The sequence below is a fragment of the Aulostomus chinensis genome, chromosome 3 (assembly GCF_037954235.1).
Source record: "Aulostomus chinensis isolate RoL2024-O1b breed Wild chromosome 3, RoL_Achi_v1.0, whole genome shotgun sequence".
In the NCBI taxonomy this organism is placed as follows: Eukaryota; Metazoa; Chordata; class Actinopteri; order Syngnathiformes; family Aulostomidae; genus Aulostomus; species Aulostomus chinensis.
The window spans coordinates 13,780,510-13,808,356 of record NC_141322.1 but is presented as its reverse complement, the minus strand read 5'-3'; the positions used below and the strand labels follow the sequence as shown (position 1 = coordinate 13,808,356).

Below are 27,847 nucleotides of genomic sequence, written 5' to 3'. Positions count from 1 at the left end.
AAAATGTTGTTGAGAGCTAAATGTGACCAAATCCTACTGTTGTTTTTTACAATGGGTTGCTTTACAAACAGCACTCCAATGATATATCAACCCAACTGAGATTTTTTTTTCTCATGGCCTCTTTTATTGTAAGATGCAGGTGACTGTGAAGAAACTTTTCTTAACATTTCGCGAACTTTAGGTTTTGTAAATTTGCGTCATTCGACTGGACAGTTCAGAACAAATATTAAAAAAAATGACAGTTACATATGTTTTATTCTTGTCATCAACAAATGATTTATTTTGTTTTATAACATGGCTTTCCAGGTGACAAATCTATAACGGCTCCACTCGAAGTTGGGTGCCAATCCACCATCGGTCTGTCCAACTTTCCTTGTCCTGTGCTTCTCCACAGCAGAAGATGAATGTTCAAGCTGGAGGTGGTGAAGAGAACCACTGTGGTCTAAATTCCTCATGTCTTCTTTGAAACCACTCAAGCTTGAGAGCTGGTTTGGTGTTGAGGTGCAGGGCTTTAGCAGGTGGGTTGAGCACACTGATGGCCCCCTCTCTGAGGGTTACGTGCACCTTCACCTCCAGGATAAACCTTTAGAGGGGTGAAACTCCGTTCTTCTTCCTCCTTTTCAAAGGCTTGCTGAAGACCTTGGCAAGGAAACTGAGCAGCCTTGTGATCAAACCACCTTTGAAAGGTGGTGGTTTCAGGTGCTCAATCATGGCGGTCAGGATGATCTGGTCTACCGCTGAGTCCTCCCAGGTCATGTGGATCAGCACAAGCTCAGGACAACCGAGCCTGTCTAGCAGGTGTCTGTAGACAGCCTTGGTGAGATCAGACAGAATTTCTGGTCTTATTGCATATCTGATCCCCTCAAACTCCTCCCACACGCCCTCAAACAGGCGGTCAATGATGGACTGGACATCGCAAACAGAAGTCGACACGTTTGCCTTCTTGTATGCGAGGCTGACGAGCCTCAGAATATCGGACGGTCAATGATGAACTGGACAGGGTTAGCTTAGCATGTACAGCAGATGGGTATTTCTAATCATTCGTCTATTTAGGTCAGTCACAGCTGCTGATACATCTAAATTCATCATCCGATTAAACCAGGATAGAACCAGACCTCCAAACCATCGTATGGAGTTATTTTATGTTCTGGTTTGGTTGTGTATGGATCAGTTAGGAATCCATCTCCTGTACAGACAAAACCCTTGAGAGAACCGCCTTGTTCCAGATATGTTGATGGTCTTCTTTCACTGACATCTTCAGTGCATTTCATCAGAGAAGTTTTTGTTTGCAGGGTTCATTTCTCACTTTCTCAGATTTCGATGGAGCAGTTCATTCCGGTCAGCATCTTATTGATCTTCTCGTCATTCTTCAATATGTTGCACTTTGTAACACAGATCTTGTCCTGCTGCTCTTTGATCAGCTGCTCCAGCTCAGCTAGTTCTGCCTGAAGAGGCTCCATTGCCTCATCAGTCACTCTTTGCTCCTGCTGAAGGGCCTCTGCATATTTCTTGTTCTCCCGCTGCCAGGTGTGCAGTTCTGCTTGCATGGCCTCCATATCCTCTTGGAGGTGGTCCATGATCTCGCGCAGAGGCAGGATGCTGCAGCACACCGTCTGGATGGATGAGAGGAGCTGCTCCATCTCCTGGATAAACAGGTCCTGCTCTTTCTTCTGGGCTTCCTCAGACACCAGGCTCTGGTCTTCAGATGTGGTGGAGGACTGTGATGACTGGTGGTCATTCTTGGTCTCAGGGACCTTCTTCTCAAAGCATCCATGTTTCTCTCCACTACTGAGCTTGTGAGCAGGTTCCAAGTGCTTCTCAGGAGCATCTGCAGGTGCTGGGTGAGCGCTACTGGGCCGAGGCATTCGCCTGGTGCTGGAGGCCCTGTCAGATGGCACTGTGGTCAACACAGGGTCTCCATTTTCCTGAGGAACAGGTCCCTTGGCCACCTGAGCCTCTCCGTCTCCCTTACTGTCAGGATCATCATGACCTGCAAACTTGGATCTCTTCTGTTGTCCTCTGGCCATTGAAGGCCGAGGTATACCAGCTGGAGTACCAGATGCTGGCACAGGTTTGGCTGGTTTCCTGGACATTTCAGGGTTGGCACTTTGCTGTGGCTTCTCTGATACTCTGGACTTTCGTCTGTCACTCTCCATTTGTCCGTTCCTTTCTTCTCCCTCCTTTGGGCGCTTGGACTCTTTTTCTCTTCTATCTTTGTCTCTCCTTTGGTCCTTTTCTGTCTCTCGATCCCTCTTTCTATCCTTCTCCCTGTCTCTGTCATTTACACGTCCCTTGTCTTTATCTTGCTCTTTCTCCCTGTCTCGACGTCGGCTTTCGAGCTTTTCAGGGTTGGCTTTTGGCTGTGGCTCCACTGACACTCTGGCCTTGCTTCTGCCACTCTCCATACGTCCATTCCTCCCTTCCCCCTCCTTTGGTCGCTTTGACTCTTCTTCTTTTGGCTTTTCCCTGTCTCTTTCACGGTCTTGTTGAGAATCTCTCTTTCTATTCTTTTCTCTGTCTTTGTCTCTCCTTTGGTCCTTTTCTGTCTCTCGATCCCTTTCTCGATCCTTCTCCCTGTCAGAGCACTTCCTTTCATGGCGGTTTTGCTTGTCAGTGCGCTCCCTTTCATGGCGGTGCTCTTTCTCCCTGTCTCTATGCCGGCTCTCGGGCTCTCTGGGCTGATGGAGGTCTTTGTGGTCTCCATTCCCAGTGCCCTCTGCCGACTTTTTCCTCTCCTGTCTATCCAGGTGACGTTCACGTCCTTCTCTGTTCTCCTTGTCCTTGGCCCTGGATGTGCTGGCCTTGGTCTTCATGTCCAACTTTTCCCCTGCAAGCACTTGCTTCACTGCCTCCTCGCTGGACAGCTTGTTGAGGCAGCACTTGGCAATAGCCTGCAGCATCTCATTTGTTCTCTCGGGCTGAAGGCCGGCCACGATGCGTGATGGCTTTGCAGTGAGGGGCTCCCCGCTAACCAGCATCACCACATCTATCGCTTTCTGAAGGAAGGCGATCTTTGTGTCTTTTTCCGTTACATTATCAGACTTCATTTCGTTCTCGTCATACAGTCCTTTCATGAAACCAGTGGTCTTGATGACCTCACTGAAGATATCATGTAGATATTGAAATGGAGGCCTGCTTAGTAATTTTTCCGTGAGAGGCGGTTTCTTAATCACTTCACCCAGCGTGTCCTGTGTCGTTTTAATTACTGCCTCATTCATGGTAACGGTTTAGGTAACATTCGGGTGTTGAAACATCCGTCTGAGTCTTCGCACCTACTAAAATACTAAACTAACGGTTCCCCAGTATCCATCCTTCATCTCAAGACTCAGCTGGCAACCAGGGTTCTTGATAACTTTGATGTTGTTTGACATCATCACGTAACCGTACGTATGTTGCCTTCCGTCACATAGATACTGTGCCGTGAAACGTATCAAATAGAAGGAATCAGTGTATTGTCTCGCGGTGGGTATCGAACTTCGGTACTTTAATAGCAACACGTCAAATTTGATGAAGCACCTAAATGTGCATGAGATAAAGATGAGAGCAGAACGTTGTACGGTGTTGGATGTTATGAGGGGCAGACCGCAGCCTTCCTCATCCCAGCCTTCAAGTCCGCCTGTCGTGGATATGTTTCTTTCAAAATCTTTACCACCAAAGAAATCCTCCTTAGCTGAGAAAACAGACGACTGGAACTGGCACCGAAATCAAGGTACCTGTACTGGCACCGACAATTTTTGAAAGGTACCCAGTCCCAGTATTGTCCCACTCTGCCAGTGAGTCTCACCCTCTGGCTGAGTGCTGGTCACAGTGGCTTCAGGTGATGAACCTCACCTGGTCGATACCTCAGTTGATACTTGACATGCCACCATTTAGTCTTGTCATTATTATTTACAAATTGCAAGCAGTATCATTGTTATTTAGTGATTAAATTATTCTTTATTTAATTAGTTATTTGTGTAAACATTCAGTATGTAATGACAGTATATGTCTATGGTCAAAACGAGGGCCTGACCAATTCATTCTAGGAAAAAACATTTCTGGTCAAAGTTATAACTTCATGGAGTGAAGAAAATGTGAAAGCAGGTTGAGAGGACATCTGAGAATCATGTTTTACCAGAGACTTTTATGATGCTTCTTATCCATCTGCCTCTTACCGACAGATATTAACTTACTGAGCTCTTAATTAAACACTGAGCAATGTAATGCACTCCAGCAACAGCCCTACCATAAATTCTATTTTTTAAATCTATTACTTTGTAAATAGGCAGCATGGTGGTGCACTGGTTAGCACTGTCGTTTCACAGTGGCTCAAACATGGGGTCTTTCTGTGTGGAGTCTCCATGTTCTCCCTGTTCCTGTGTGGGTTCTCTCTGGTACTCCAGCTTCCTCCCACAGTCCAAAGACATCAAGAGAGGACGAGGCTGATTGATACTCTAAATTGACCGTAGGTGTGACTGTGAGTGTGAATGGTTGTCTGTCTCTATGTGTTGGCCCTGAGATGGACTGGTGACCTGTCCAGGGTGAACCATGCCTTTCGCCTGTAGCTGCTGGGATAGGCTCCAGCCCCTTCCCACCCCACCCCCCTGCGACTCTCAACAGGAACAAGGATGACCGGCAGGAATGATTTCCTGTGGCACTCGGTGGTGCAACGTGGGGGTATGAGACTGGCTGAAAGTACTTTTAATGCTGGCCAGTATGTGATAGAGAGGGTGTGAAGTGTTGTCCAAAACGATCCTAATCTTGGACAACATTCTCCTCTCTGTCAGTGCTGTCAGAGAGTCCAGCTCCCCTCCTACAGCATGGCTGACTTTGGGGATAAGTTTATTAAGTCTGTCAGTGTCCTTCAGTCTGCCGCCCCAGCATACAACAGCAGAGGATGGCGCTGGCCACCACAGACTCTACTTCAATAAATCTATTACTTTCTAAATAGGCAGTGCAGTGGTGCAGTGGTTAGCACTGTCGCTTCACAGTGGTTCCAGCACAGGATCTTTCTGTGTGAGTCTCCATGATCTCCCTGTTCTTGCGTGGGTTCTCTCTGGTACTCCAGCTTCCTCCCTCAGTCCAAAGACATCAAGAGGGGACGAGGCTGATTGATACTCTAAATTGACTGTAGGTGGGGCTGTGATAGTGAATAGTTGTCTGTCTCGATGTGTTGGCCCTGTGATGGACTGGTGACCTGTCCAGGGTGACGTCCCGTGCTTCTCCACAGCAGAAGATGAATGTTCAAGCTGGAGGTGGTGAAGAGAACCACTGTGGTCTAAAATCCTCATGTCTTCTTTGAAACCACTCAAGCTCGAGAGCTGGTTTGGTGTTGAGGTGCAGGGCTTTAGCAGGTGGGTTGAGCACCCTGATGGCCCCCTCTCTGAGGGTTACATGCACCTACACCTCAAGGATAAACCTTTAGAGGGGTGTAATTCCGTTCTTCTTCCTCCTTTTCAAAGGCTTGCTGAAGACCTTGGCAAGGAAACTGAACAGCCTTGGGATCAAACCACCTTTGAAAGGTGGTGGTATCAGGTGCTCAATCATGGCGGTCAGGATGATCTGGTCTACCGCTGAGTCCTCCCAGGTCATGTGGATCAGCACAAGCTCAGGACAACCGAGCCTGTCTAGCAGGTGTCTGTAGACAGCCTTGGTGAGATCAGACAGAATTTCTGGTCTTATTGCATATCTGATCCCCTCAAACTCCTCCCACACGCCCTCAAACAGGCGGTCAATGATGGACTGGACATTGCAAACAGAAGTCGACACGTTTGCCTTCTTGTATGCGAGGCTGACGAGCCTCAGAATAAAGGTTTCAATGACAACCTTCCTCCTGTCTGTTGTCTTTCTCACAGGAGTCTGGTTCATGTCTGGTGTGTTGTCCATGCAAACTCTCAGGTGTTGCAGTTGAACTGTTAGGTTAGTAAGTTGGTTAAATCTTGAGATGCACACAACACCTTATACACCAGAGGAGTCATTCCAGTCTGACACTGAGGAGTCAGTCAACCTCTGAGGTGATGACTGAATGCCGTCCATGACTGTAGGAGAGGAGATGAACCAGTCATGATGACTGAGTTGATATTCAGGATGACTGAGATTACCAAGAGGGAAGGTTTACACTTCCACAGAACCACAGAACACAGAACCAGCACTTCTCAGCTGAGGGACTGAGGGGGGAAATCATGTAGTCTAAACACTCATGTCCGCCGACAAATCTTGTTGTGTGAACAGCAGCCCGATTGAGCGTCGGGTGGTGTGAACAGCAGGGCGTGTCACCGACAAAATTCCAAAAAGCGGTGTCAATCAAAAACATTTTTTCAAAGAAAAAAAATTCACTTTTAACTGGCCATTTTGATCACATATTAAACAATCTTACACAATTTAACCATATTATTATGAAATCAACAGGAATGTTGATGGAGCCTAAACTAAAACTCAGGCGGGCGTGACCCACTTTATTCATAAAGTGAATAATAAACCAGTTAAAAGAAAAATTGTGAGAAAAAAAAATTAAATCCATGTTGAATAAAATAAAAGAAAACAAGGGGTTAAGGATAGGTCAAATTCCACTAAGTATGTATGTAATTTATTTGCATGGGGGTTGTTTATTTGTTTTAAACATTTTGATAACAAGGAGATTTCATTCTTAAGATTAGGCCATGGGGGGGGGGGGATTTGGCATACCGACGCTTATGTATGAAAAAATTTGTAATAATAATAATATTTACAAGTAAGTCTGTTTTCTTATTTTTGAGGATAACTCCGATTTGAATATTTCTAAAAGAGCAAAAGTCAGTGTTACTGTAGCTGGATGATATTGAGTCGTGGAGAGATTTCCATATTTCTTGAACAGTCTCGCATTCATAAAACAGGTGCTGTGTCGTTTCCAGATTCGTTCTGCAAATACAGCTGAGTGATGTGTCTGCTTGCTTTATTCCACCGTGGGTTAATACTTTAAAACGAAACAGATTTTTCTAAAAATCTGATTAACAGATTATTATCTGAGTTACTGGTTGGATAATTAGTGTGATTTATGTTTTATGATTTTCACACTCATTCAGCCATTACAAAGGAAGGAGTAATGTGGAAGTGTTGAACATTTTGTTTGAACTTTGACATTAAGGAACTGGCTGAGCTCCGACGCTGTCTTTGTCTATTTCTCCTGAATCAGACCTAAACCAGGCTGAGTTTTCACTGATATAAACCAACATTACAATGTGAATGTAATGTTAGAACAGTACTTGTCACTTTCTACATCTCACAGCCGCCCAGTCCCTGCCATTCATTGTGCTAAGCTAACTAGCCATCAGGCAGTCTCTGCGGGTCTCAGCTTCCTGATGCAACACAGAGGAGAGAAGGTTCTCGATCTGCTTGTCTGGTTATGGGGAGGACAGTAAATGAGTTTAATGGCATGAAGCAATGCACATCAATGAACTAAAAATTTTAAAAAGTTGAAGTGAGAAAAACAATAGCACAAACATGAGGCAACCGTTGGAACTGACCATAGGGATGATCTTGATCAAAGTGTCTGGGTGAAAAGTAGCTACTTTTGCCATGGGTAATTTACATACTTCTATTTATAGGAAGGACACGCACAAAAATCTTTACTCTTCTCGCATCTTTACTGAGGGACAGGTCGAGGACGTTCATTTCATTATCAAGGGAGAGTTGCACATTATTTACACTATTCAAGTAGCGATGGAATAGCAACAGTTGGTCAAATTTTATTGTTTTAATTTATCATATATAAACCTACGCGCGCACGCACACACACACACACACTCAGAAATTGAATACTTTCTTTTAACAAGTACACACATTCCATTCCACATTGACACATTCCAGCTGGTGCCTTTTTTATATTATAAAAGTGATTTTTGGGGGGTCTCTCATACCCTGTCCTTGTTCCTTTATCCTGCAATTTGGATAAGAGCATTCGTTATGTTCAATGTTCAATCGTTGTGTAGCGTAAAACAGGCACTGCCTTCATGGCCAGATGGAGATAATCCTGCAGCTTCTTGTTTTCTTCTGAAAAGGTTTTCTTTTTATTCTCTATCAGATCCACAAGTGCAGTATTTTGTGTTTCCAGCTGATTGGCTACAGCTAATAAATACATCCACCAGAAACTTCTCCAGTTTCTGCTCTTCCTCATCTGCATCGATCCATGTGAGTGAAAGACAAATTTACATGTATATTTCAAATGTGTTGACAAATAGGTATACGTTAAAATACACTTGAATTTCAAAGTTATGTCTTTGCTCTTGTGAACTCTGAGTTTAAACACACATAACTTCTCTCATCAAGAAGGTGGTTTGAGCCCCGGCTCGAGCACAGGGCAAAAGGAAAAGTTGCTCATGGGGCCCCTTTTCAGCCACTGGCAGCCCTGTTTATCAAAGCAATATTGACCAATTGTAAGCAGTATCATTGTTATTTAGTGATTAAATTTTTTTTTAATTTAATTAGTTATTTGTGTAAACATTCAGTATGTAATGACAGTATATGTCTATGGTCAAAACGAGGGCCTGACCAATTCATTCTAGGAAAAAACATTTCTGGTCAAAGTTATAACTTCATGGAGTGAAGAAAATGTGAAAGCAGGTTGAGAGGACATCTGAGAATCATGTTTTACCAGAGACTTTTATGATGCTGCTTATCCATCTGCCTCTTACCGACAGATATTAACTTACTGAGCTCTTAATTCAACACTGAGCAATGTAATGCACTCCAGCAACAGCCCTACCATAAATTCTACTTGAATAAATCTATTACTTTGTAAATAGGCAGCACGGTGGTGCAGTGGTCAGCACTGTCGTTTCACAGCAAGAAGGTTCCTGGTTCCAGTCCCGGCTCCATCACAGGATCTTTCTGTGTGAGTCTCCATGTTCTCCCTGTTCCTGTGTGGGTTCTCTCTGGTACTCCAGCTTCCTCCCACAGCCCAAAGACATCAAGAGGGGACGAGGCTGATTGATACTCTAAATTGACCGTAGGTGTGACTGTGAGTGTGAATGGTTGTCTGTCTCTATGTGTTGGCCCTGAGATGGACTGGTGACCTGTCCAGGGTGAACCATGCCTTTCGCCTGTAGCTGTTGGGATAGACTCCAACCCCTTCCCACCCCACCCCCCTGCGACTCTCAACAGGAACAAGGATGACCGGCAGGAATGATTTCCTGTGGCACTCGGTGGTGCAACGTGGGGGTATGAGACTGGCTGAAAGTACTTTTAATGCTGGCCAGTATGTGATAGAGAGGGTGTGAAGTGTTGTCCAAAACGATCCTAATCTTGGACAACATTCTCCTCTCTGTCAGTGCTGTCAGAGAGTCCAGCTCCCCTCCTACAGCATGGCTGACTTTGGGGATAAGTTTATTAAGTCTGTCAGTGTCCTTCAGTCTGCCGCCCCAGCATACAACAGCAGAGGATGGCGCTGGCCACCACAGACTCTACTTCAATAAATCTATTACTTTCTAAATAGGCAGTGCAGTGGTGCAGTGGTTAGCACTGTCGCTTCACAGTGGTTCCAGCACGGGATCTTTCTGTGTGGAGTCTGCATGTTCTCCCTGTTCCTGTGTGGGTTCTCTCTGGTACTCCAGCTTCCTCCCACAGTCCAAAGACATCAAGAGAGGACGAGGCTGATTGATACTCTAAATTGACTGTAGGTGTGGCTCTGATAGTGAATAGTTGTCTGTCTCGATGTGTTGGCCCTGTGACGGACTGGTGACCTGTCCAGGGTGACGTCCTGTGCTTCTCCATGGCAGAAGATGAATGTTCAAGCTGGAGGTGGTGAAGAGAACCACTGTGGTCTAAAATCCTCATGTCTTCTTTGAAATCACTCAAGCTCGAGAGCTGGTTTGGTGTTGAGGTGCAGGGCTTTAGCAGGTGGGTTGAGCACCCTGATGGCCCCCTCTCTGAGGGTTACGTGCACCTTCACCTCCAGGATAAACCTTTAGAGGGGTGTAATTCCGTTCTTCTTCCTCCTTTTCAAAGGCTTGCTGAAGACCTTGGCAAGGAAACTGAACAGCCTTGGGATCAAACCACCTTTGAAAGGTGGTGGTATCAGGTGCTCAATCATGGCGGTCAGAATGATCTGGTCTACCGCTGAGTCCTCCCAGGTCATGTGGACCAGCACAAGCTCAGGACAACCGAGCCTGTCTAGCAGGTGTCTGTAGACAGCCTTGGTGAGATCAGACAGAATTTCTGGTCTTATTGCATATCTGATCCCCTCAAACTCCTCCCACACGCCCTCAAACAGGCGGTCAATGATGGACTGGACATTGCAAACAGAAGTCGACACGTTTGCCTTCTTGTATGCGAGGCTGACGAGCCTCAGAATAAAGGTTTCAATGACAACCTTCCTCCTGTCTGTTGTCTTTCTCACAGGAGTCTGGTTCATGTCTGGTGTGTTGTCCATGCAAACTCTCAGGTGTTGCAGTTGAACTGTTAGGTTAGTAAGTTGGTTAAATCTTGAGATGCACACAACACCTTATACACCAGAGGAGTCATTCCAGTCTGACACTGAGGAGTCAGTCAACCTCTGAGGTGATGACTGAATGCCGTCCATGACTGTAGGAGAGGAGATGAACCAGTCATGATGACTGAGTTGATATTCAGGATGACTGAGATTACCAAGAGGGAAGGTTTACACTTCCACAGAACCACAGAACACAGAACCAGCACTTCTCAGCTGAGGGACTGAGGGGGGAAATCATGTAGTCTAAACACTCATGTCCGCCGACAAATCTTATTGTGTGAACAGCAGCCCGATTGAGCGTCGGGTGGTGTGAACAGCAGGGCGTGTCACCGACAAAATTCCAAAAAGCGGTTTCAATCTCAAAACATTTTTCAAAGAAAAAAAATTCACTTTTAACTGGCCATTTTGATCACATATGAAACAATCTTACACAGTTTCACCATATTATTATGAAATCAACAGGAATGTTCATGGAGCCAAAACTAAAACTCAGGCGGGCGTGACCCTGGACACAAACGCAGCGGCGCCCCCACTCACGCTAGCCCAGCTAAACATGCTAGTACATTCGCTCTACAAATGCAATGTTTCATCAACCTCTTTCCATGTGTAACCAGCCTGTTTTCGCCGTATCTACACCGTTATCTTTTAGTTTCCATGTTAGGAGTGATTAATGTGTTTGTAGCCAGCAGGGGGCAGTGTGACACTTTCAGAGCCGTCTTTACAACAGTACGAATTGCTTTACGGCTTCTCTGTCCTTGTTTCCTTGTCTGATTTATTTCCCTGATTTCAGGTTGGAGAAACAGTAAACTAAACAAACTAATATTAAATATTAAATAACAACTTCACCAAAGCATCACAAATGTGATCAGACTTTAGTGGGCATCACACAATCATTTTAATACTGTTTTATCACAGACTGGTACTTAATTCCATGGACGTATACACGTATATGTCAATATGTCTGTCTCAGCCAGGGGTCGGCAACCTTTAACACTCAAAGAGCCATTTCGACCCGGTTCCAACGGAAAAGACAACACTGGAAGCCGCAAACACTTTTTATATTTAAAATAATACAATATATTAGTAATTTCTGGACTATAAGGTACACCTGACCATAGCCACACCAGCAAAATTTCGGTAAAAAAACAAATGTGTATATATACAAGCCGCACTGGACTGTAAGCCGCAGGTGTTTTAATGTTTAATTACAATATGCAAGGGTTCGTGCACAGAGGGGATGGTTAGGAAAGAAATGGCTGTTTGGGGAAGCTTCCCATTTGTTAACATTTCCTACAAACAACTAGTTGCATGCATGCATAACTCATAATAATAGTACGGAACATGTACCGTGCTGTGTAAACTGTACTGTGTCACATGACACATGGCGTTTCAGACACACAAACTTTCACAGCATTCAAAACGTCTTTACTGTGTAGAAATAAAGGGTGAGCTCTCAGCGCAGGACCATAAACGAAGCTCACAGCGCTCGGTGAGGCTATGCCTAATTAATAGGGCTGCAACTAACCACTATTTTAATAGTCGACTAGTCACCGACTATTGAAACGATTAGTCGAGTAATCGGATAATTATTAATTTTTTCTTAAATATAGCATGAAGTTGATTTTATTTTGTGGCAAATGATGATAAACACAAGAAAGATGGGTACAATGAAAAATACATCTTTTATTGAACATACTGCGGATTCGTACAAAAATTAAATAAAAATGACCTGTCCAAAACCAATTAGGCCCAGTGCTCGGTCAGTAGAGACATAAATCCATAAATAACTAAACCTCTGTCCATTTTTTAGGGACAGGCAAATTATGGCGTCATATAGCTGTCAAAATCATGAGGGCGCAAATACAAACTAAACAAGCACAGGATCAGGAATTGAGGGCCTAAGAAACATAAAATTGAAAGGTCAAAAATAATCTTGTGGCAATTAAAGTTTTTCTCCTGCGTGTAAATTGTGACAGAGAGCAGTTGTGGAGCGGTGGCGCTGCTCACTCTCTCTTCGAACTTCCACGTTCGCTCGCTTTGGATGTTTCCTGTCTATGGTTTCCTCGCTCTCGATATTTTTTCCCACCTGAAATACCACACGGGTGTAAGATCCATTTTTCTTAGGCGGTAGGTGGCGGTCATGCTCCGAACGTGCCATTAAACCACATAGAAGAAGAAGGTGTAGAAGAAGAAGTTCGCCGAAGTACATCTGTTCATGGGCAGCGGCGCCAAAACTAGCCAGCGCCATGATTGTATTCTATTAGTCGTATTAAATATTCTTGTGTGAAGTCCTATTTAGATCAGCAGTTGGTAGCAAACAGTCTTAAAACAGCAACTATCTTCGGAAGGTATGGAGTCACATAAGAAAATGGATCTAAACGGCTGACCATTAACAGGTGTATTCCGCAGACGAACTTCGATCGGCAATCGTCTTGTCGAGCCTTACCCCCGTGACGTATTTCAGGTAGGAAAATATGGAGAGCGAGGAAACATCCAAAGCGAGCGAGCGTGTCAAACGTCGAAAGCTGATCACCGAAATTGCACAGGGTCTGAAGAGAGAAGTTAAAAACTTTGACTTAATAAGAAGACATGATACACGTTTTTGAGACTAATAAAATACACTTCAATCGGACACTTATTTATTTTCCCAAGCCACGCAGAGCTGCAACACAAGGATGAAAGAGCCGCGGGTTGCCGACCCCTGGTCGAAGCTTAACTCCACCACCTGACTGCTCCCTGGTTTGCACTCGACATTCTTGTTATACAAAGATGTCATTGGTGTAGACACTTGTGACTGAAACGTGTCTGGCCAATGATGAAGCATCCGCCCACCTCGGTACGTTTGTGTCAAAATTTATTCATTGTCTTCCGCTTATTCCTTTCTGTTAAGAGGGGGGGGGGGGGGGGGGGGCTGGAGACTATCCCAGCATCTACGGGCGAGAGGCAGGGTTCACCCTGGACAGGTCACCAGTCCATCACAGGGCCAACACATAGAGACAGACAACCATTCACACTCACAGTCACACCTACAGTCAATTTAGAGTATCAATCAGCCTCGTCCTCTCTTGATGTCTTTGGACTGTGGGAGGAAGCTGGAGTACCAGAGAGAACCCACACAGGAACAGGGAGAACATGGAGACTCACACAGAAAGATCCCATACTGGAACCACTGTGAAGCGACAGTGCTAACCACTGCACCACTGCACCGCCTATTTAGAAAGTAGAAGATTTATTGAAGTAGAGTCTGTGGTGGCCAGCGCCATCCTCTGCTGTTGTATGCTGGGGCGGCAGACTGAAGGACACTGACAGACTTAATAAACTTATCCCCAAAGTCAGCCATGCTGTAGGAACCTGAGAGGAACCTTCTCTCTGTGAGGCGACAGTGCTGACCACTGCACCACCGTGCAGCCTGTTTATGTCAAAATGATTCAGAGAAATAAACAAATTCAAAACTTTCTTCACTTAAAAAAAAGGACATTTCCAATACAAAAAGTGTTGAAATGTTGTTTTTTAGGGGGCAATTTCATTTTTTGCATTTGAACAGATATTCTCTTTGATTGAAAATATGGTTTTTGATTAAAGCAGCTTTTTAGAATTGAATAATAAAGACACAAATGTCGTACCATAATCTGGCCAAAATACAAAAAAGGTTAATTCAATTAAAAGAAATATTTTCAATGACAAAATCTCCCTTCAATCAAAGACAAGATTTTCAATAAAAATGATTTCAAATGCAGTTTTTTGAGTCTCAAATTTTTTTTGTATTCAAACTCCGTTTTTGTTGGATTGAAGATGTTTTGGATTTGTTTAGTTTTTTTTTTGTTTAAAACATGTCTTTTCATTGAAGCAACCTTTTTTTTAACTGAATGATGAAGACACAAATCTACGTGACAACCTGGCAGAAAATTTCCAAGTCCTTCCTTTAACAGTGAACACTCGAAAGGGGTGGATTGTTAATTCTATTTAAAACCAATTTGGGGGTACTTAGGGTGACGTATCTCCGTGTGCCGCGGGAGCACGAGCAACACAATGGAGTGCATGGGTGCGATGTACCACTCAGCCATAGTGAGCCCCCTAGTGGCTGGCTGTAGTAAGTACAGCATAAACAGTGTCCTGTGCCACAGGAGAAGGGACATTGCAAACTCAGAGTCTTTCAAATGAAGTTTCTGCCAACACGTTTTTGTTATTTTAGTTAGTTATTATAGTGATAACGCCTCCCTAAGCCCCCCCACCCAAAAAATGGTTTTAATCGGTTTTTTTCGATCCTAGTATTAACAATCCAACCTTCTCGAGCTTTTATTCTGGTACTTCCGGTTTCCAGCAGTGTGAATTTGCATGTTAGCGAAATATTTAGATTCGCACAGAAGATTTAGATTTAACATTTAGATTTAGACTTAACATTTAGATTTAACATTTAGATTTAGACTTAACATTTAGATTTAACATTTAGATTTAGACTTAACATTTAGATTTAACATTTAGATTTAGACTTAACATTTAGATTGAACATTTAGATTTATCAATGTAAGATTTTTCTAAGTTTACAAATGTTTTTGTAAATGTGGAAAAAATGACTTCCAAAACTTCACATCACTTTTTAAAATGTTGTTGAGAGCTAAATGTAACCAAATCCTACTGTTGTTTTTTACAATGGGTAGCTTTACAAACAGCACTCCAATGATATATCAACCCAACTGAGATTTTTTTTTCTCATGGCCTCTTTTATTGTAAGATGCAGGTGACTGGGAAGAAACTTTTCTTAACATTTTGCGAACTTTAGGTTTTGTAAATTTGCGTTATTCCACTGGACAGTTCAGAACAAATATCAAAAAATTGACAGGTACATATGTTTTATTCTTGTCATCAACAAATGATTTATTTTGTTTTATAACATGGCTTTCCAGGTGACAAATCTATAACGGCTCCACTCGAAGTTGGGTGCCAATCCACCATCGGTCTGTCCAACTTTCCTTGTCCTGTGCTTCTCCACAGCAGAAGATGAATGTTCAAGCTGGAGGTGGTGAAGAGAACCACTGTGGTCTAAAATCCTCATGTCTTCTTTGAAACCACTCAAGCTTGAGAGCTGGTTTGGTGTTGAGGTGCAGGGCTTTAGCAGGTGGGTTGAGCACCCTGATGGCCCCCTCTCTGAGGGTTTCGTGCACCTTCACCTCCAGGATAAACCTTTAGAGGGGTGTAATTCTGTTCTTCTTCCTCCTTTTCAAAGGCTTGCTGAAGACCTTGGCAAGGAAACTGAACAGCCTTGGGATCAAACCACCTTTGAAAGGTGGTGGTATCAGGTGCTCAATCATGGCGGTCAGGATGATCTGGTCTACCGCTGAGTCCTCCCAGGTCATGTGGACCAGCACAAGCTCAGGACAACCGAGCCTGTCTAGCAGGTGTCTGTAGACAGCCTTGGTGAGATCAGACAGAATTTCTGGTCTTATTGCATATCTGATCCCCTCAAACTCCTCCCACACGCCCTCAAACAGGCGGTCAATGATGGACTGGACATTGCAAACAGAAGTCGACACGTTTGCCTTCTTGTATGCGAGGCTGACGAGCCTCAGAATATCGGACGGTCAATGATGAACTGGACAGGGTTAGCTTAGCATGTACAGCAGATGGGTATTTCTAATCATTCGTCTATTTAGGTCAGTCACAGCTGCTGATACATCTAACTTCATCATCCTATTAAACCAGGATAGAACCAGACCTCCAAACCATCGTATGGAGTTATTTTATGTTCTGGTTTGGTTGTGTATGGATCAGTTAGGAGTCCATCTCCTGTACAGACAAAACCCTTGAGAGAACCGCCTTGTTCCAGATATGTTGATGGTCTTCTTTCACTGACATCTTCAGTGCATTTCATCAGAGAAGTTTTTGTTTGCAGGGTTCATTTCTCACTTTCTCAGATTTCGATGGAGCAGTTCATTCCGGTCAGCATCTTATTGATCTTCTCGTCATTCTTCAATATGTTGCACTTTGTAACACAGATCTTGTCCTGCTGGTCTTTGATCAGCTGCTCCAGCTCAGCTAGTTCTGCCTGAAGAGGCTCCATTGCCTCATCAGTCACTCTTTGCTCCTGCTGAAGGGCCTCTGTATATTTCTTGTTCTCCCGCTGCCAGGTGTGCAGTTCTGCTTGCATGGCCTCCATATCCTCTTGGAGGTGGTCCATGATCTCGCGCAGAGGCAGGATGCTGCAGCACACCGTCTGGATGGATGAGAGGAGCTGCTCCATCTCCTGGATAAACAGGTCCTGCTCTTTCTTCTGGGCTTCCTCAGACACCAGGCTCTGGTCTTCAGATGTGGTGGAGGATTGTGATGACTGGTGGTCATTCTTGGTCTCAGGGACCTTCTTCTCAAAGCCACCATGTTTCTCTCCAATACTGAGCCTGTGAGCAGGTTCCAAGTGCTTCTCAGGAGCATCTGCAGGTGCTGGGTGAGCGCTACTGGGCCGAGGCATTCGCCTGGTGCTGGAGGCCCTGTCAGATGGCACTGTGGTCAACACAGTGTCTCCATTTTCCTGAGGAACAGGTCCCTTGGCCACCTGAGCCTCTCCGTCTCCCTTACTGTCAGGATCATCATGACCTGCAAACTTGGATCTCTTCTGTTGTCCTCTGGCCGATGAAGGCCGAGGTATACCAGCTGGAGTACCAGATGCTGGCACAGGTTTGGCTGGTTTCCTGGACATTTCAGGGTTGGCACTTTGCTGTGGCTTCTCTGATACTCTGGACTTTCGTCTGTCACTCTCCATTTGTCCGTTCCTTTCTTCTCCCTCCTTTGGGCGCTTGGACTCTTTTTCTCTTCTATCTTTGTCTCTCCTTTGGTCCTTTTCTGTCTCTCGATCCCTCTTTCTATCCTTCTCCCTGTCTCTGTCATTTACACGTCCCTTGTCTTTATCTTGCTCTTTCTCCCTGTCTCGACGTCGGCTTTCGAGCTTTTCAGGGTTGGCTTTTGGCTGTGGCTCCACTGACACTCTGGCCTTGCTTCTGCCACTCTCCATACGTCCATTCCTCCCTTCCCCCTCCTTTGGTCGCTTTGACTCTTCTTCTTTTGGCTTTTCCCTGTCTCTTTCACGGTCTTGTTGAGAATCTCTCTTTCTTGTCTTTTCTCTGTCTTTGTCTCTCCTTTGGTCCTTTTCTGTCTCTCGATCCCTTTCTCTATCCTTCTCCCTGTCAGAGCGCTCCCTTTCATGGCGGTTGTGCTTCTCAGAGCGCTCCCTTTCATGGCGGTGCTCTTTCTCCCTGTCTCTATGCCGGCTCTCGAGCTCTCTGGGCTGATGGAGGTCTTTGTGGTCTCCATTCCCAGTGCCCTCTGCCGACTTTTTCCTCTCCCGTCTATCCAGGTGACGTTCACGTCCTTCTCTGTTCTCCTTGTCCTTGGCCCTGGATGTGCTGGCCTTGGTCTTCATGTCCAACTTTTCCCCTGCAAGCACTCGCTTCACTGCCTCCTCGCTGGACAGCTTGTTGAGGCAGCACTTGGCAATAGCCTGCAGCATCTCATTTGTTCTCTCGGGCTGAAGGCCGGCCACGATGCGTGATGGTTTTGCAGTGAGGGGCTCCCCGCTAACCAGCATCACCACATCTATCGCTTTCTGAAGGAAGGCGATCTTTGTGTCTTTTTCCGTTACATTATCAGACTTCATTTCGTTCTCGTCATACAGTCCTTTCATGAAACCAGTGGTCTTGATGACCTCACTGAAGATATCATGTAGATATCGAAATGGAGGCCTGCTTAGTAATTTTTCCGTGAGAGGCGGTTTCTTAATCACTTCACCGAGCGTGTCCTGTGTCGTTTTAATTACTGTCTCATTCATGGTAACGGTTTAGGTAACGCTCAGTTGATAAAAGACAAAACTGGTGCAGACCAACAATAACTTGATGGACCTGTCAGCAGGTTGTTATGGAGATCTGTTGGTTAAATCTTGAGATGCACACAACACCTTATACACCAGAGGAGTCATTCCAGTCTGACACTGAGGAGTCAGTCAACCTCTGAGGTGATGACAGAATGCCGTCAGTGACTGTAGGAGAGGAGATGAACCAGTCATGATGACTGAGTTGATATTCAGGATGACTGAGATTACCAAGAGGGAAGGTTTACACTTCCACAGAACCACAGAACACAGAACCAGCGCTTCTCAGCTGAGGGACTGAGGGAACTTGAAATGAGGGATGAATTCCTGAGTTCACAGTGATTGTAGCTATTAAATTGGTGCAGTCCGGAGACATTCGGGTGTTGAAACATCCGTCTGAGTCTTCGCACCTACTAAAATACTAAACTAACGGTGCCCCAGTATCCATCCTTCATCTCAAGACTCAGCTGGCAACTAACTTTGATGTTGTTTGACATCATCACGTAACCGTACGTATGTTGCCTTCCGTCACATAGATACTGTGCCGTGAAACATATCAAATAGAAGGAACCATTGTATTGTCTAGGGGTGGGTACTGAATTTCGGTACTTTAATAGCACAGACCAAAATACCTTGGTTCTACCGGGTACCGAAAATGTCTGTGTTTTTTGGTGCCAATTTTTGGTACTTGTGAGGTAAAAAGCGAAGCTCTGCTAATTCTGCCAGTGGCGACTCTGAGGACGAGTGGTCTAGGATGGAAGAGGAAGGTGCCACCTTACTCTGTCTCTGATTGGCTTACCCTGATATCCTAACTGCTAATGAGAGGCAGAGTAGGGTGGTTCATGACTTCACCATCCAATGAACAGTACCTACCTGCATGTGTGTGAGAGAGACACAAGAGGAATCCTCCTTAGCTGAGAAAACAGACGACTGGAACCGGCACCGAAATCAAGGTACCTGTACTGGTACCGAAAATTTTTGAAAGGTACCCAGTCCTAGTATTGTCCCACTCTGCCAGTGAGTCTCACCCTCTGGCTGAGTGCTGGTCACAGTGGCTTGATATGCACTGAGATGTGAGCTCACATTCAGGTGATGAACCTCACCTGGTCGATACCTCAGTTTATACTTGACATGCCACCATTTAGTCTTGTCATTATTATTAACATAATTTTTGGACATTTTTTTCTTATATTAATGTTTTAAAGTACGTACTTCAAAAAAGGTATACAGTACTAACCACTGAGAAATGACACTTAATTGTAACTGTATTGTGAACTGCTTATAAACCATGTTTATGACCCAGTGCATCTCTCTGTATGGCAGATGGATGGAAAGATGACAAAAAAATTGAAAATGAGACCAGTGTCTCAAAATTCATGACAAAAAAGTCTGAGCCTTAACATTCTCACACCTGCTGTTCTTTGTGTGGATGACTGTATGAAGTATATTGCATACGGTAAAATCATGTGAAAAATCATGAAATCCTTTGAAACATCATGTGACTGTGCCCTGTTGTCATGGACACATGCAATGCACACAAGAGCCTCATTAATCAACCGGGGATGGCGTATCTGGGTGCAGCAGTAGCTTTGTTGTTCAGGGACGTGATTTTGTTACAAAAAAGGAGACCAGTCACCAAAATGAGTGCAAACAGCTTTATGGTTTAAACTCATGTATTCCAACTGCTCTCTACATGTGGTTTTGTTGTAGACCTAGCATGACCCATGGATATTGTGTTTATGCATGTGTCTTCTGAGCACAGGTCCATTAGAGGTGATTGGAGATAATCGGACCTGTCAGTCAATGTGTGCCCTTTGTCATGATCAATTATTCATCCCTGTAAGTTCATTTCCTCCAGTCATAGATCATTTACCTGACAGACTTTTCCTTTACACCAATCACTGTCTGCTCCTTTATGAGCAGACTCTCATCGTAATTGTAGAGGAGAAAAATTAACAGTGTCGTATCTGCTTTATAGGGATCCACTGTTATATTTAAAGTTACGACACAAGGCGAATAAATTAGATTAATTCTTTGTCATATCCCAAAAACGTGCTGTTAAGTGTCGATTCGCACAACAACAATTCAGTCAATATTCTAGTATCCGGACATCGTTTCTTTCATTTACCAAAAGTGTGTGTTTTACCTGAATAATCAGTTTGTAGCTCTCTCTGAAAGTGGCACATACCAATATTGCAACGACGTTATCCAAATTTCATAAGTGCATCTCGGGGTTGAAAAGGTATTAAGAGGCTTTAATGCACAAAACTTTGAGAGAAAGCACCTGCAGATTGTGCTGACTGCAGGGTTGGGCCTCCTCAGTGGCACTGTTGTTAATGGATCCACAAACAGCCTCACGGGAAACACTTGGCAGATATACATCTACTTAAAAGGATCCATTGAAGCAAAACACATCCTCTGTAAGCCCTTTGAATATCTATGTACACAAAGTGAAGTTTTATTGCCCGGGTACAGAAAAATAAAGCCTTTGGATTTTGCATGTCCGAGGTTTCCGTTCATGTGCACCAAGTGCTAACTTTTCGACAGTCATTCATACCTGGAAATGTAGAGGAAGTAGGTGCAATAACATTAACACCATTTTAATGTAATTTAATGTGATATACTAGGAGGCCCCTCTGTGGAGCACATATCTAGGCCAAGATCAGTATTAAGAACCAGTTTCAACTTTACAAAACCATTCTACCTCCAGACTCCTTCCTTGTTTCCTTCTACACCATTCGCTCAAGTTTCATGAACATTTGCCTCAAAAAGTTTTTTTTTTTCCATTGTCAATCTGGCGAACGAACATTACACAATTAAAAACATGTCCATCTGCAATAAGGTTCAAAGTCATTTTCATCATGCTGGTTTTCATTCATCATAAAGATGTCATAGAGCAATTTGGGGGTTTCCATTCTTGGATCGTGAGGATTTAAAGTGCAAACTTTTGTTAAAAAAAAATGAATCACACTCCACATAATGACAGCATCTCAGTTATAAGGCGACTTTCCAAGAGAAAATAATTGCAACTATATTGACGGATATTACAAATGTTATATGATTTGCCATATTATAGATAATTTCCCTAACGCCATTTTCGTCGAAAAGCCCATTCAATGTTTATGGTGTAATTTTGGTGGAGCTCTGTATGAAACAAAGATGTGTCCTTTGTTCAGTAGATTATGATGTTTAAGAAGGACATTTATAACCGCAATGTTGCTTTTGAGATGATATTCTGACACGCAATTAGCCTTTCACAATATTGTGCCCTCCTACGATTTGAAAATTGCAGTAGGTCATACATGGATTCATTTGCAGCCCTTCGTATAATTCAATACATCCAGGCGGATTCTCCACAAAAGCTCAACATGATGGTGCATGTTCCCCAAGGAAGCATTTATTGTGAAGGTACAGTAATTCACTCTGATAGATTGTACAGGTGTAGACCTATAGCATTTCTGTCCTGGCACCAGAAGTCACTTAAATGGTAAATGGATTTTATTTACATAGCACCCTTCTACTTTAGCGCTACTCAGAGCACGTTATAATGTATAAATCATGCCAACCTACTCATCAGGCGCAACTGGCGGTTCCGTATCTTCCTCAAGGACACTTCAGAGGGGTCATGGGGGAAGACAGGATCAAGCCAGTGACCCTTTGGTTGCCATTCTATCTCTGAACCGTTCCGCCCTCATTCATGGAATTATCTCACAGACAAATACATGCTTCTCCGTATGACCAGTTTTGTTAAACCCTCACTTTAGTCTTACAGGCAGGAAACAAACCCTTTTGATATTTGTATCTCCTCACTCCTGACGCCTACTGTGCACCTCCCCTGACTGGCAATCACCCAGGCTTGCAAAGACATACACAAATAGGTATGAGGTGTAAAGAGTTAAAAAATAGCCATCAGGCTTTGCTTCCTGTCTATAAGACTAAATCCAGGTTCTTAAGAACAAACGTGTGTGAAAGAAAATTTCATGAATGAGGCTCTGTGTTACCAGGAACATTCTGTAAAATGGAATACCCCACCCTGTCAAAAGTACTTCCATCATGTGTGAAGTGAAACAGATGAATCTGCTGAGTGAGTGTGCAGGTATGAGAAGAAAGCCCAGGCCAAGTGAGTACAGCGCGAAGATAATGCGCTAAGGTGCACTCCAAACCTCCATCAATTGAATTACAAGTGGCATCTCCCACTCAGAGAGTGTTTACTGGAAAACGTTTCCTCTTTACTGCTCAACAGCCAACAACGACTAGACTTTTATCGTCCATTTCTTGAAACCTGACACTTGGTAAACACTCCACACAAATTCATGAATAGGTTGAACATTTGGCATAGCTCAGGCTGAAGAATCAGAGGGGAACTCTATAAAAATATTATTTTTATTGATTTAAGCTTGAGCAGTGTATCTTGTTGCTTAAACAAAGTACAAGAATGTTCAAACTGAAAGAAAAATGCTCCAGTGGTCAGAAGATATTCGTATTTATAAATTTTTGATGTAAAACCCATACATACTGATAAAACAATTATCTTACATTTAAGAGAAGTAAGCCCTGTAGAGTTGTTATGGCAGGGAAACAGCAGATATTACAGAGAGTTTGTGCTAATGCATCTGTAATTTTGTTCTCAGGCAAAGTGGGAAAACACTGACACACTAGAATTGGCTCAGTATTTTTACTGTCAACAAATACTTGCAGTGTTACTCTTGTAGCTGACATGATAAGAAACATAAAGGACGATAAACGACCGTTTAAATCCTCTGAAGTCATACATGATGCTGCGTGCATACAAGTGTGAGGAGCTATTGAATCATTCCGGGTCACAGTTTCTCAACCAACAAAGTCCATGGGAATGGCGTGCAAGTAAATAGCGTCAGAAAATATGTGCCTTAAAATTTAACAAGCTCTGAGTGAGTGGCTTCATGAGCCCATGGTGCAGAGAGGAATGACAATGATCAGAATGATAGCCACCGCAGTGGCGATGAGTGCAAGCAACTTGCAGGCCTTGACCCGGCGGAGGTTGGCCTCCTTCCGCCTGAGTAGAGCATCATAGCCTGGAGTGTAGATATCGTCCATCCAGAACTCCATGTTGTTGGGGTTCAAAGACTCCTGGCCTTGCTGAAAAACATCACATTAAAAGTTATACCTTCACTAAATCTCCTACAGTGCTTGTCAGAAATGTGGTATTGTAGCCATACCACTTAGCTATAACACAGATGAACATAGTCATACAGTCATTTGGACATGAATCAGACCAAGATCCCAGAGTTACTGTCTGAGACATGAATTCCTTGATGCAGCTGAACACGAATTAACCAATACGCATCATTATTCGCCTGACCTTACCTGTAAATCAAAAGCTGAGATTCGTGCGTCTCTGTCATCTACAGTCCAGATAGGACGTCCTCTCCCCTCAGCCAGTCTGGGCTCAATAATCTTCCCGGAGGTTAGGCCCCCGGTCAGACTGCTGTCTTTGTGGCGGAACAGAGACGAGTTAAACACTTGTTCCACCAGGTTAGAGGACTTGTGGGAGAGCAGGTTTGTTGTACTGCTGGACTGATCTGCCTAGAGAGTGAATCAGGCAAACGTGATCAGAGGTCCAGAAGTATGCACCTGACTTTGGGATGAAATCACAAGTTAGAATGAACACCAATCACGCATCTCAGTTTGACTGGATACGTTTTTTTCTTTGAAAACTGTTTCATGTGAGAAGTTAAAATTAATATGTCAAAAAGAGGCTCCACAGCTTAAGTATTTCCACAGAAGAACATGAGGTTCTCACTGTTACCTCAGAGCAAGGACACACACACACAGTCCAAATACTATTGCCTTACTTACTAAACTCCCCTAAATTACTTTCTTAAGCAGTTAAAGAAAATTTACCAATTTGTTGATGCAAAAATGAACTTTCTTCCACACATAGACTTTTAAAGGATATATTATTCATTATACAATAAAGGTAGAAGAAATACTCTGTACCTGTCCACTTTTTCCTTGTGAAGATTTTCCACTTTTACTTTTTGAGAAAGACACCGACCAGTCTCTTGCACTTGCTGACACATTTGGTTGTTTGGAATCAGAGACTATTTTCTCTTCAGGTTCATTTTTTGAGGCATGAAGGGATGACATATCCTTCTTCCCCTCCCTCTCACCTTTAGAATCCGCCTGACCTTTGCTGCTTTCAGTTTGCTCCACAGGATTATTCCACCTGCTCCAGTCCAGACTACTAGAGCTGGTCGCTGGAAACAGATGTCCAGATACAGACAAAGGTTGAGGCTCTGACAGTTCAGAAGGGGTTACAGGGTGGCTCATGAAGGAGGAGACACCACTGAGAGGCTCCAGCCATCGGCCTCCAGTGTTTTGTCCACCACCACCACCAACAATAGGCTGCTGGATCTTCTCATCCAGCCGCTGCAGAGCAGAAAGCACCTGGGAAATCTCTGACTTTACGTCATTCAGCGACTCCAGTTGTCGTTCTATCTGGCTCATACGGAGCAGCAGCTTACAGACACTAGCCTTCAGCCCGTCATCGCTACTTTCCAGAGAGTGGAAAAGCCTTTGAAGTTGACCGAGGCGGCCACGTCTGGCCTCAGGTGTGTCCTGGTTAAGACCCGCTGAACCATCACTAGGGTGCAGGACTCCTGTGGAACCGCACATGCTTATGTCGTCTAAAAAGCGAAAGATGGCACTGATGTCATCCTCTCCAAATTCGGGGTCATCTAATGAGGTCATGAAGGACAGACGGTCTGCATGGACCAGACTACGGAGACGCCTAGGGTCCGGAGGATCAGTCTGGGTTCCCTGAGCCTTCATTCCGTCACCTCCACTTGGGAAGCCGCTGTCCCCACTCTCCCCTCCTGAAGACCCCCCAAGATTGCTTATTGCAGGGGTTGATCGTCTTGGGAGTTGTCCTGCTTGTGATTCCATTCCCATCCCGGTGGTGCTCTGCCCTATCCGATCCTCCAGACTGTGACTCTTATTGCTCCAGATGGGCCTCTGGCTTCTGGGAGGCTGGAGGTGCCGAGGGGACCTTTCTGGGATTGACCCTGGTCCGAAGTAAGTCGAGTCCTGTAGGTCGTCAAGACTTTCGTGTTTAGTCCGCTGCTCGGGCGATTGGTGGATCGTTGTGGGTGAAGGGTAAGGATTGGGAATCATTTCAAAGCTGTGATTGTCGAAGCCCTTCTGTCCTGCACTGGGACTGGGAGACTCGCTGTTGACCGTCACCTGGGGTATGAGTGGTGGCTGGTTGTGGAAGTCCTTCCTAAAGATGTTTCTCCTCTGGTCCACAGTTGATTCCTGTTCAGTTTCAAAGACCTCCATGGGAGCAGAATCTCCGCTTGACTCACTGTCTGTCTCCAAAGGAAGATAAAGATTCTTCATTACCTCGTTGGGGATTTGACCACTTGAATACAAAAGTGTGGTGTGAGGCAAGTCGAAGGACACCGCCCTCGCTCTAATTGGAGGGGAGGACACAAGAGAGATGGGATCAGGGGGAAGACTCGCTCGCTTACGGGCTGAGTAGTTCGATTTTGGAAACAGCAAGTGCTGGTCGATAAGCTTGCCACTGGAGTCGGAGTGGGCACGTGCTCGTTCCCTACCAGACACATTCAGCTGGTGGATTCCAGGCAGACTAGGGCCTGGAGACTGGTCGACGGGTAAGACTGTCTGGGCTCTCATTGGTTGGCTGTCATCAGGGGCCCCGCCTGTCATCTGGATAAGATTGAAGATAGTTACAATGTCTGCAGCAACGCCTATTGGTGATAGCCCCTGCCCTCTGGTGGAAACACGATCTCTGAAGAGAGTGGCTGGAAAACAGGGGTCCCGGCTAGCGGCAGCAAACAGCAGACTCCTGAGCTCCACCAGGTGCTCTAAGTCAAATCGGGTGCTGACCATACGACAAAGGTCCTGGAAGGTCAGCCACTGGCGCATATTGGCCAGCTCCTCAAGGATCCCCAACAGGACCCCAGGGTATTCCTGCTGCAGGTTAGCCATGGCTGCGCACCTGACAGGGAAAGAAAGGCAGATAATTTACAACAAAGAAAAGCAAATGACACAAAAAATATGTCCATATATAAAAAGCAACAAAATACACATTGCAGGGGCTTGTTAATCAATTCCAGGCTTGTAGAATATATTCATTCTATGAAGGATGTTGCCTTCTCTTTTATATAGTGATAAGGATAAGGGACCTTATAACCATCATGGGATAGTTATCTGAACAATAATATAGATCATTAAAATTATACACGTGAACACCAGTAATAATAGTATAGTTGTGGTAGCATTGTACATGAAGTATTTCAATATAATTCAAAGCAGCAGCTCCCTTCAGCACACAAAGTTTTACTGAAAAGTTTCTCAGATTTTACTTAAGTAGTCAGCATATAGGCTAACTGGTGCAAAATGAATTAACTGGAGTAGACTTCCTCAGCTCTGGTGGAAAAAGCCCTCCGAGTGAGAATTTGGATGGCGACCTTATTTTGGACCCTAAAATAACTGATCATCTGATGTGATGATGCCGTCACACTGCGCACATCGCTACCTCATTCACATCACATTAATGTCTTGCCATTTCTAGTAAAAGCTTCAGGCTATGTCCTAAAATATGTTAAACAAATGCAGGTACACCAATAATTAATCATAAGTCTATATTGACTCTATTCCTGTGAGTGCAGCAGTCTATTCAAACATGGTGATAGGATAGGAAATATCTCAATAATAGGCGTGCGTTGATCATGTGGCGTTTGGTGTCATCTGAGACAAAAAGGATATGCCAATATTGCAGTGAAGGTTGTAAACATCCTCTGAGGAGAAGCATTCAGTAAAGGGCAGTCAAGGATAACGTCCACTTACCTGAATTTATTGAAAAAGAAGGTCAGGCACTATTGCGTCCATCAAGAACGTTGAAGAATGAATAAAATCCATTTTATTGAGGCCAAGTAACAAATGTATCCCGGCCAGTTCATTCTCCTTTCATGTGCTTCTGTGCTGGTAGCAGCGACTAGTCCACAGCTCAGGCAGGAGAGAAAATTAGAAATCAGGTCATCTTCCCACAAGTCCCTGCAGTCCCCTACGGGACCTGAACATACATCCAGATGGTTTACCCACCACCACCACAGACCAGTGACATGACTTGTACACTCACATTTCTAATTGACCGATTAGAGGAGACACACACCAGCCCAGACAGGACACACCGGTGTGAAGGAGTGATCCTGGAGCGTATTTTCTCAGAGTGCCACAGAAAAAAATTGGTCATGTGTGCAAGCTGAGAATATAAATTAAAAATTGATGCAGGCTAATTGACACTCCTTAAACTCCATAAGGTCTGGGCTAAATTGCAGCCCACATGCACAATTGTCTGCCAGAATTCAGCCCTCCCAGACTTTACACCATTATTCTACATTATCATCCATAAAGGGCTGCGCTTAAAACTCCATTAGACAAGGGAGAAGCAAGGCTTTCATCAGAGTGGTAGCACTCTGCTACAATCAGAATGGACATCTCTAATTCACCTGACAACTCAAAGAGCAGCGCATCCATCATCT

General features: G+C 44.3%; 1 protein-coding gene and 2 pseudogenes across 1 annotated transcript; all 3 read right to left on the bottom strand.

Annotated features, from left to right (window-relative positions):
• Positions 1-249: 249 nt before the first annotated feature.
• LOC147267775 (TRAF3-interacting protein 1 pseudogene) lies at positions 250-5,893 on the bottom strand (annotated as a pseudogene).
• A 9,372-nt stretch (positions 5,894-15,265) lies between these two features.
• LOC147267774 (TRAF3-interacting protein 1 pseudogene) lies at positions 15,266-18,713 on the bottom strand (annotated as a pseudogene).
• A 3,397-nt stretch (positions 18,714-22,110) lies between these two features.
• LOC147267773 (major intrinsically disordered Notch2-binding receptor 1-like) lies at positions 22,111-27,846 on the bottom strand. Its single transcript, XM_086200660.1, has 4 exons — positions 27,153-27,846; positions 24,279-26,301; positions 23,646-23,864; positions 22,111-23,417 (listed from the first exon to the last, which is right to left on the bottom strand). The coding sequence occupies exons 2-4, from the start codon at positions 26,289-26,291 to the stop codon at positions 23,220-23,222; spliced, it is 2,430 nt and encodes an 809-aa protein (XP_086056786.1). The 5' UTR covers positions 26,292-26,301; positions 27,153-27,846; the 3' UTR covers positions 22,111-23,219.
• Between the last annotated feature and the right edge of the window lies 1 nt (position 27,847).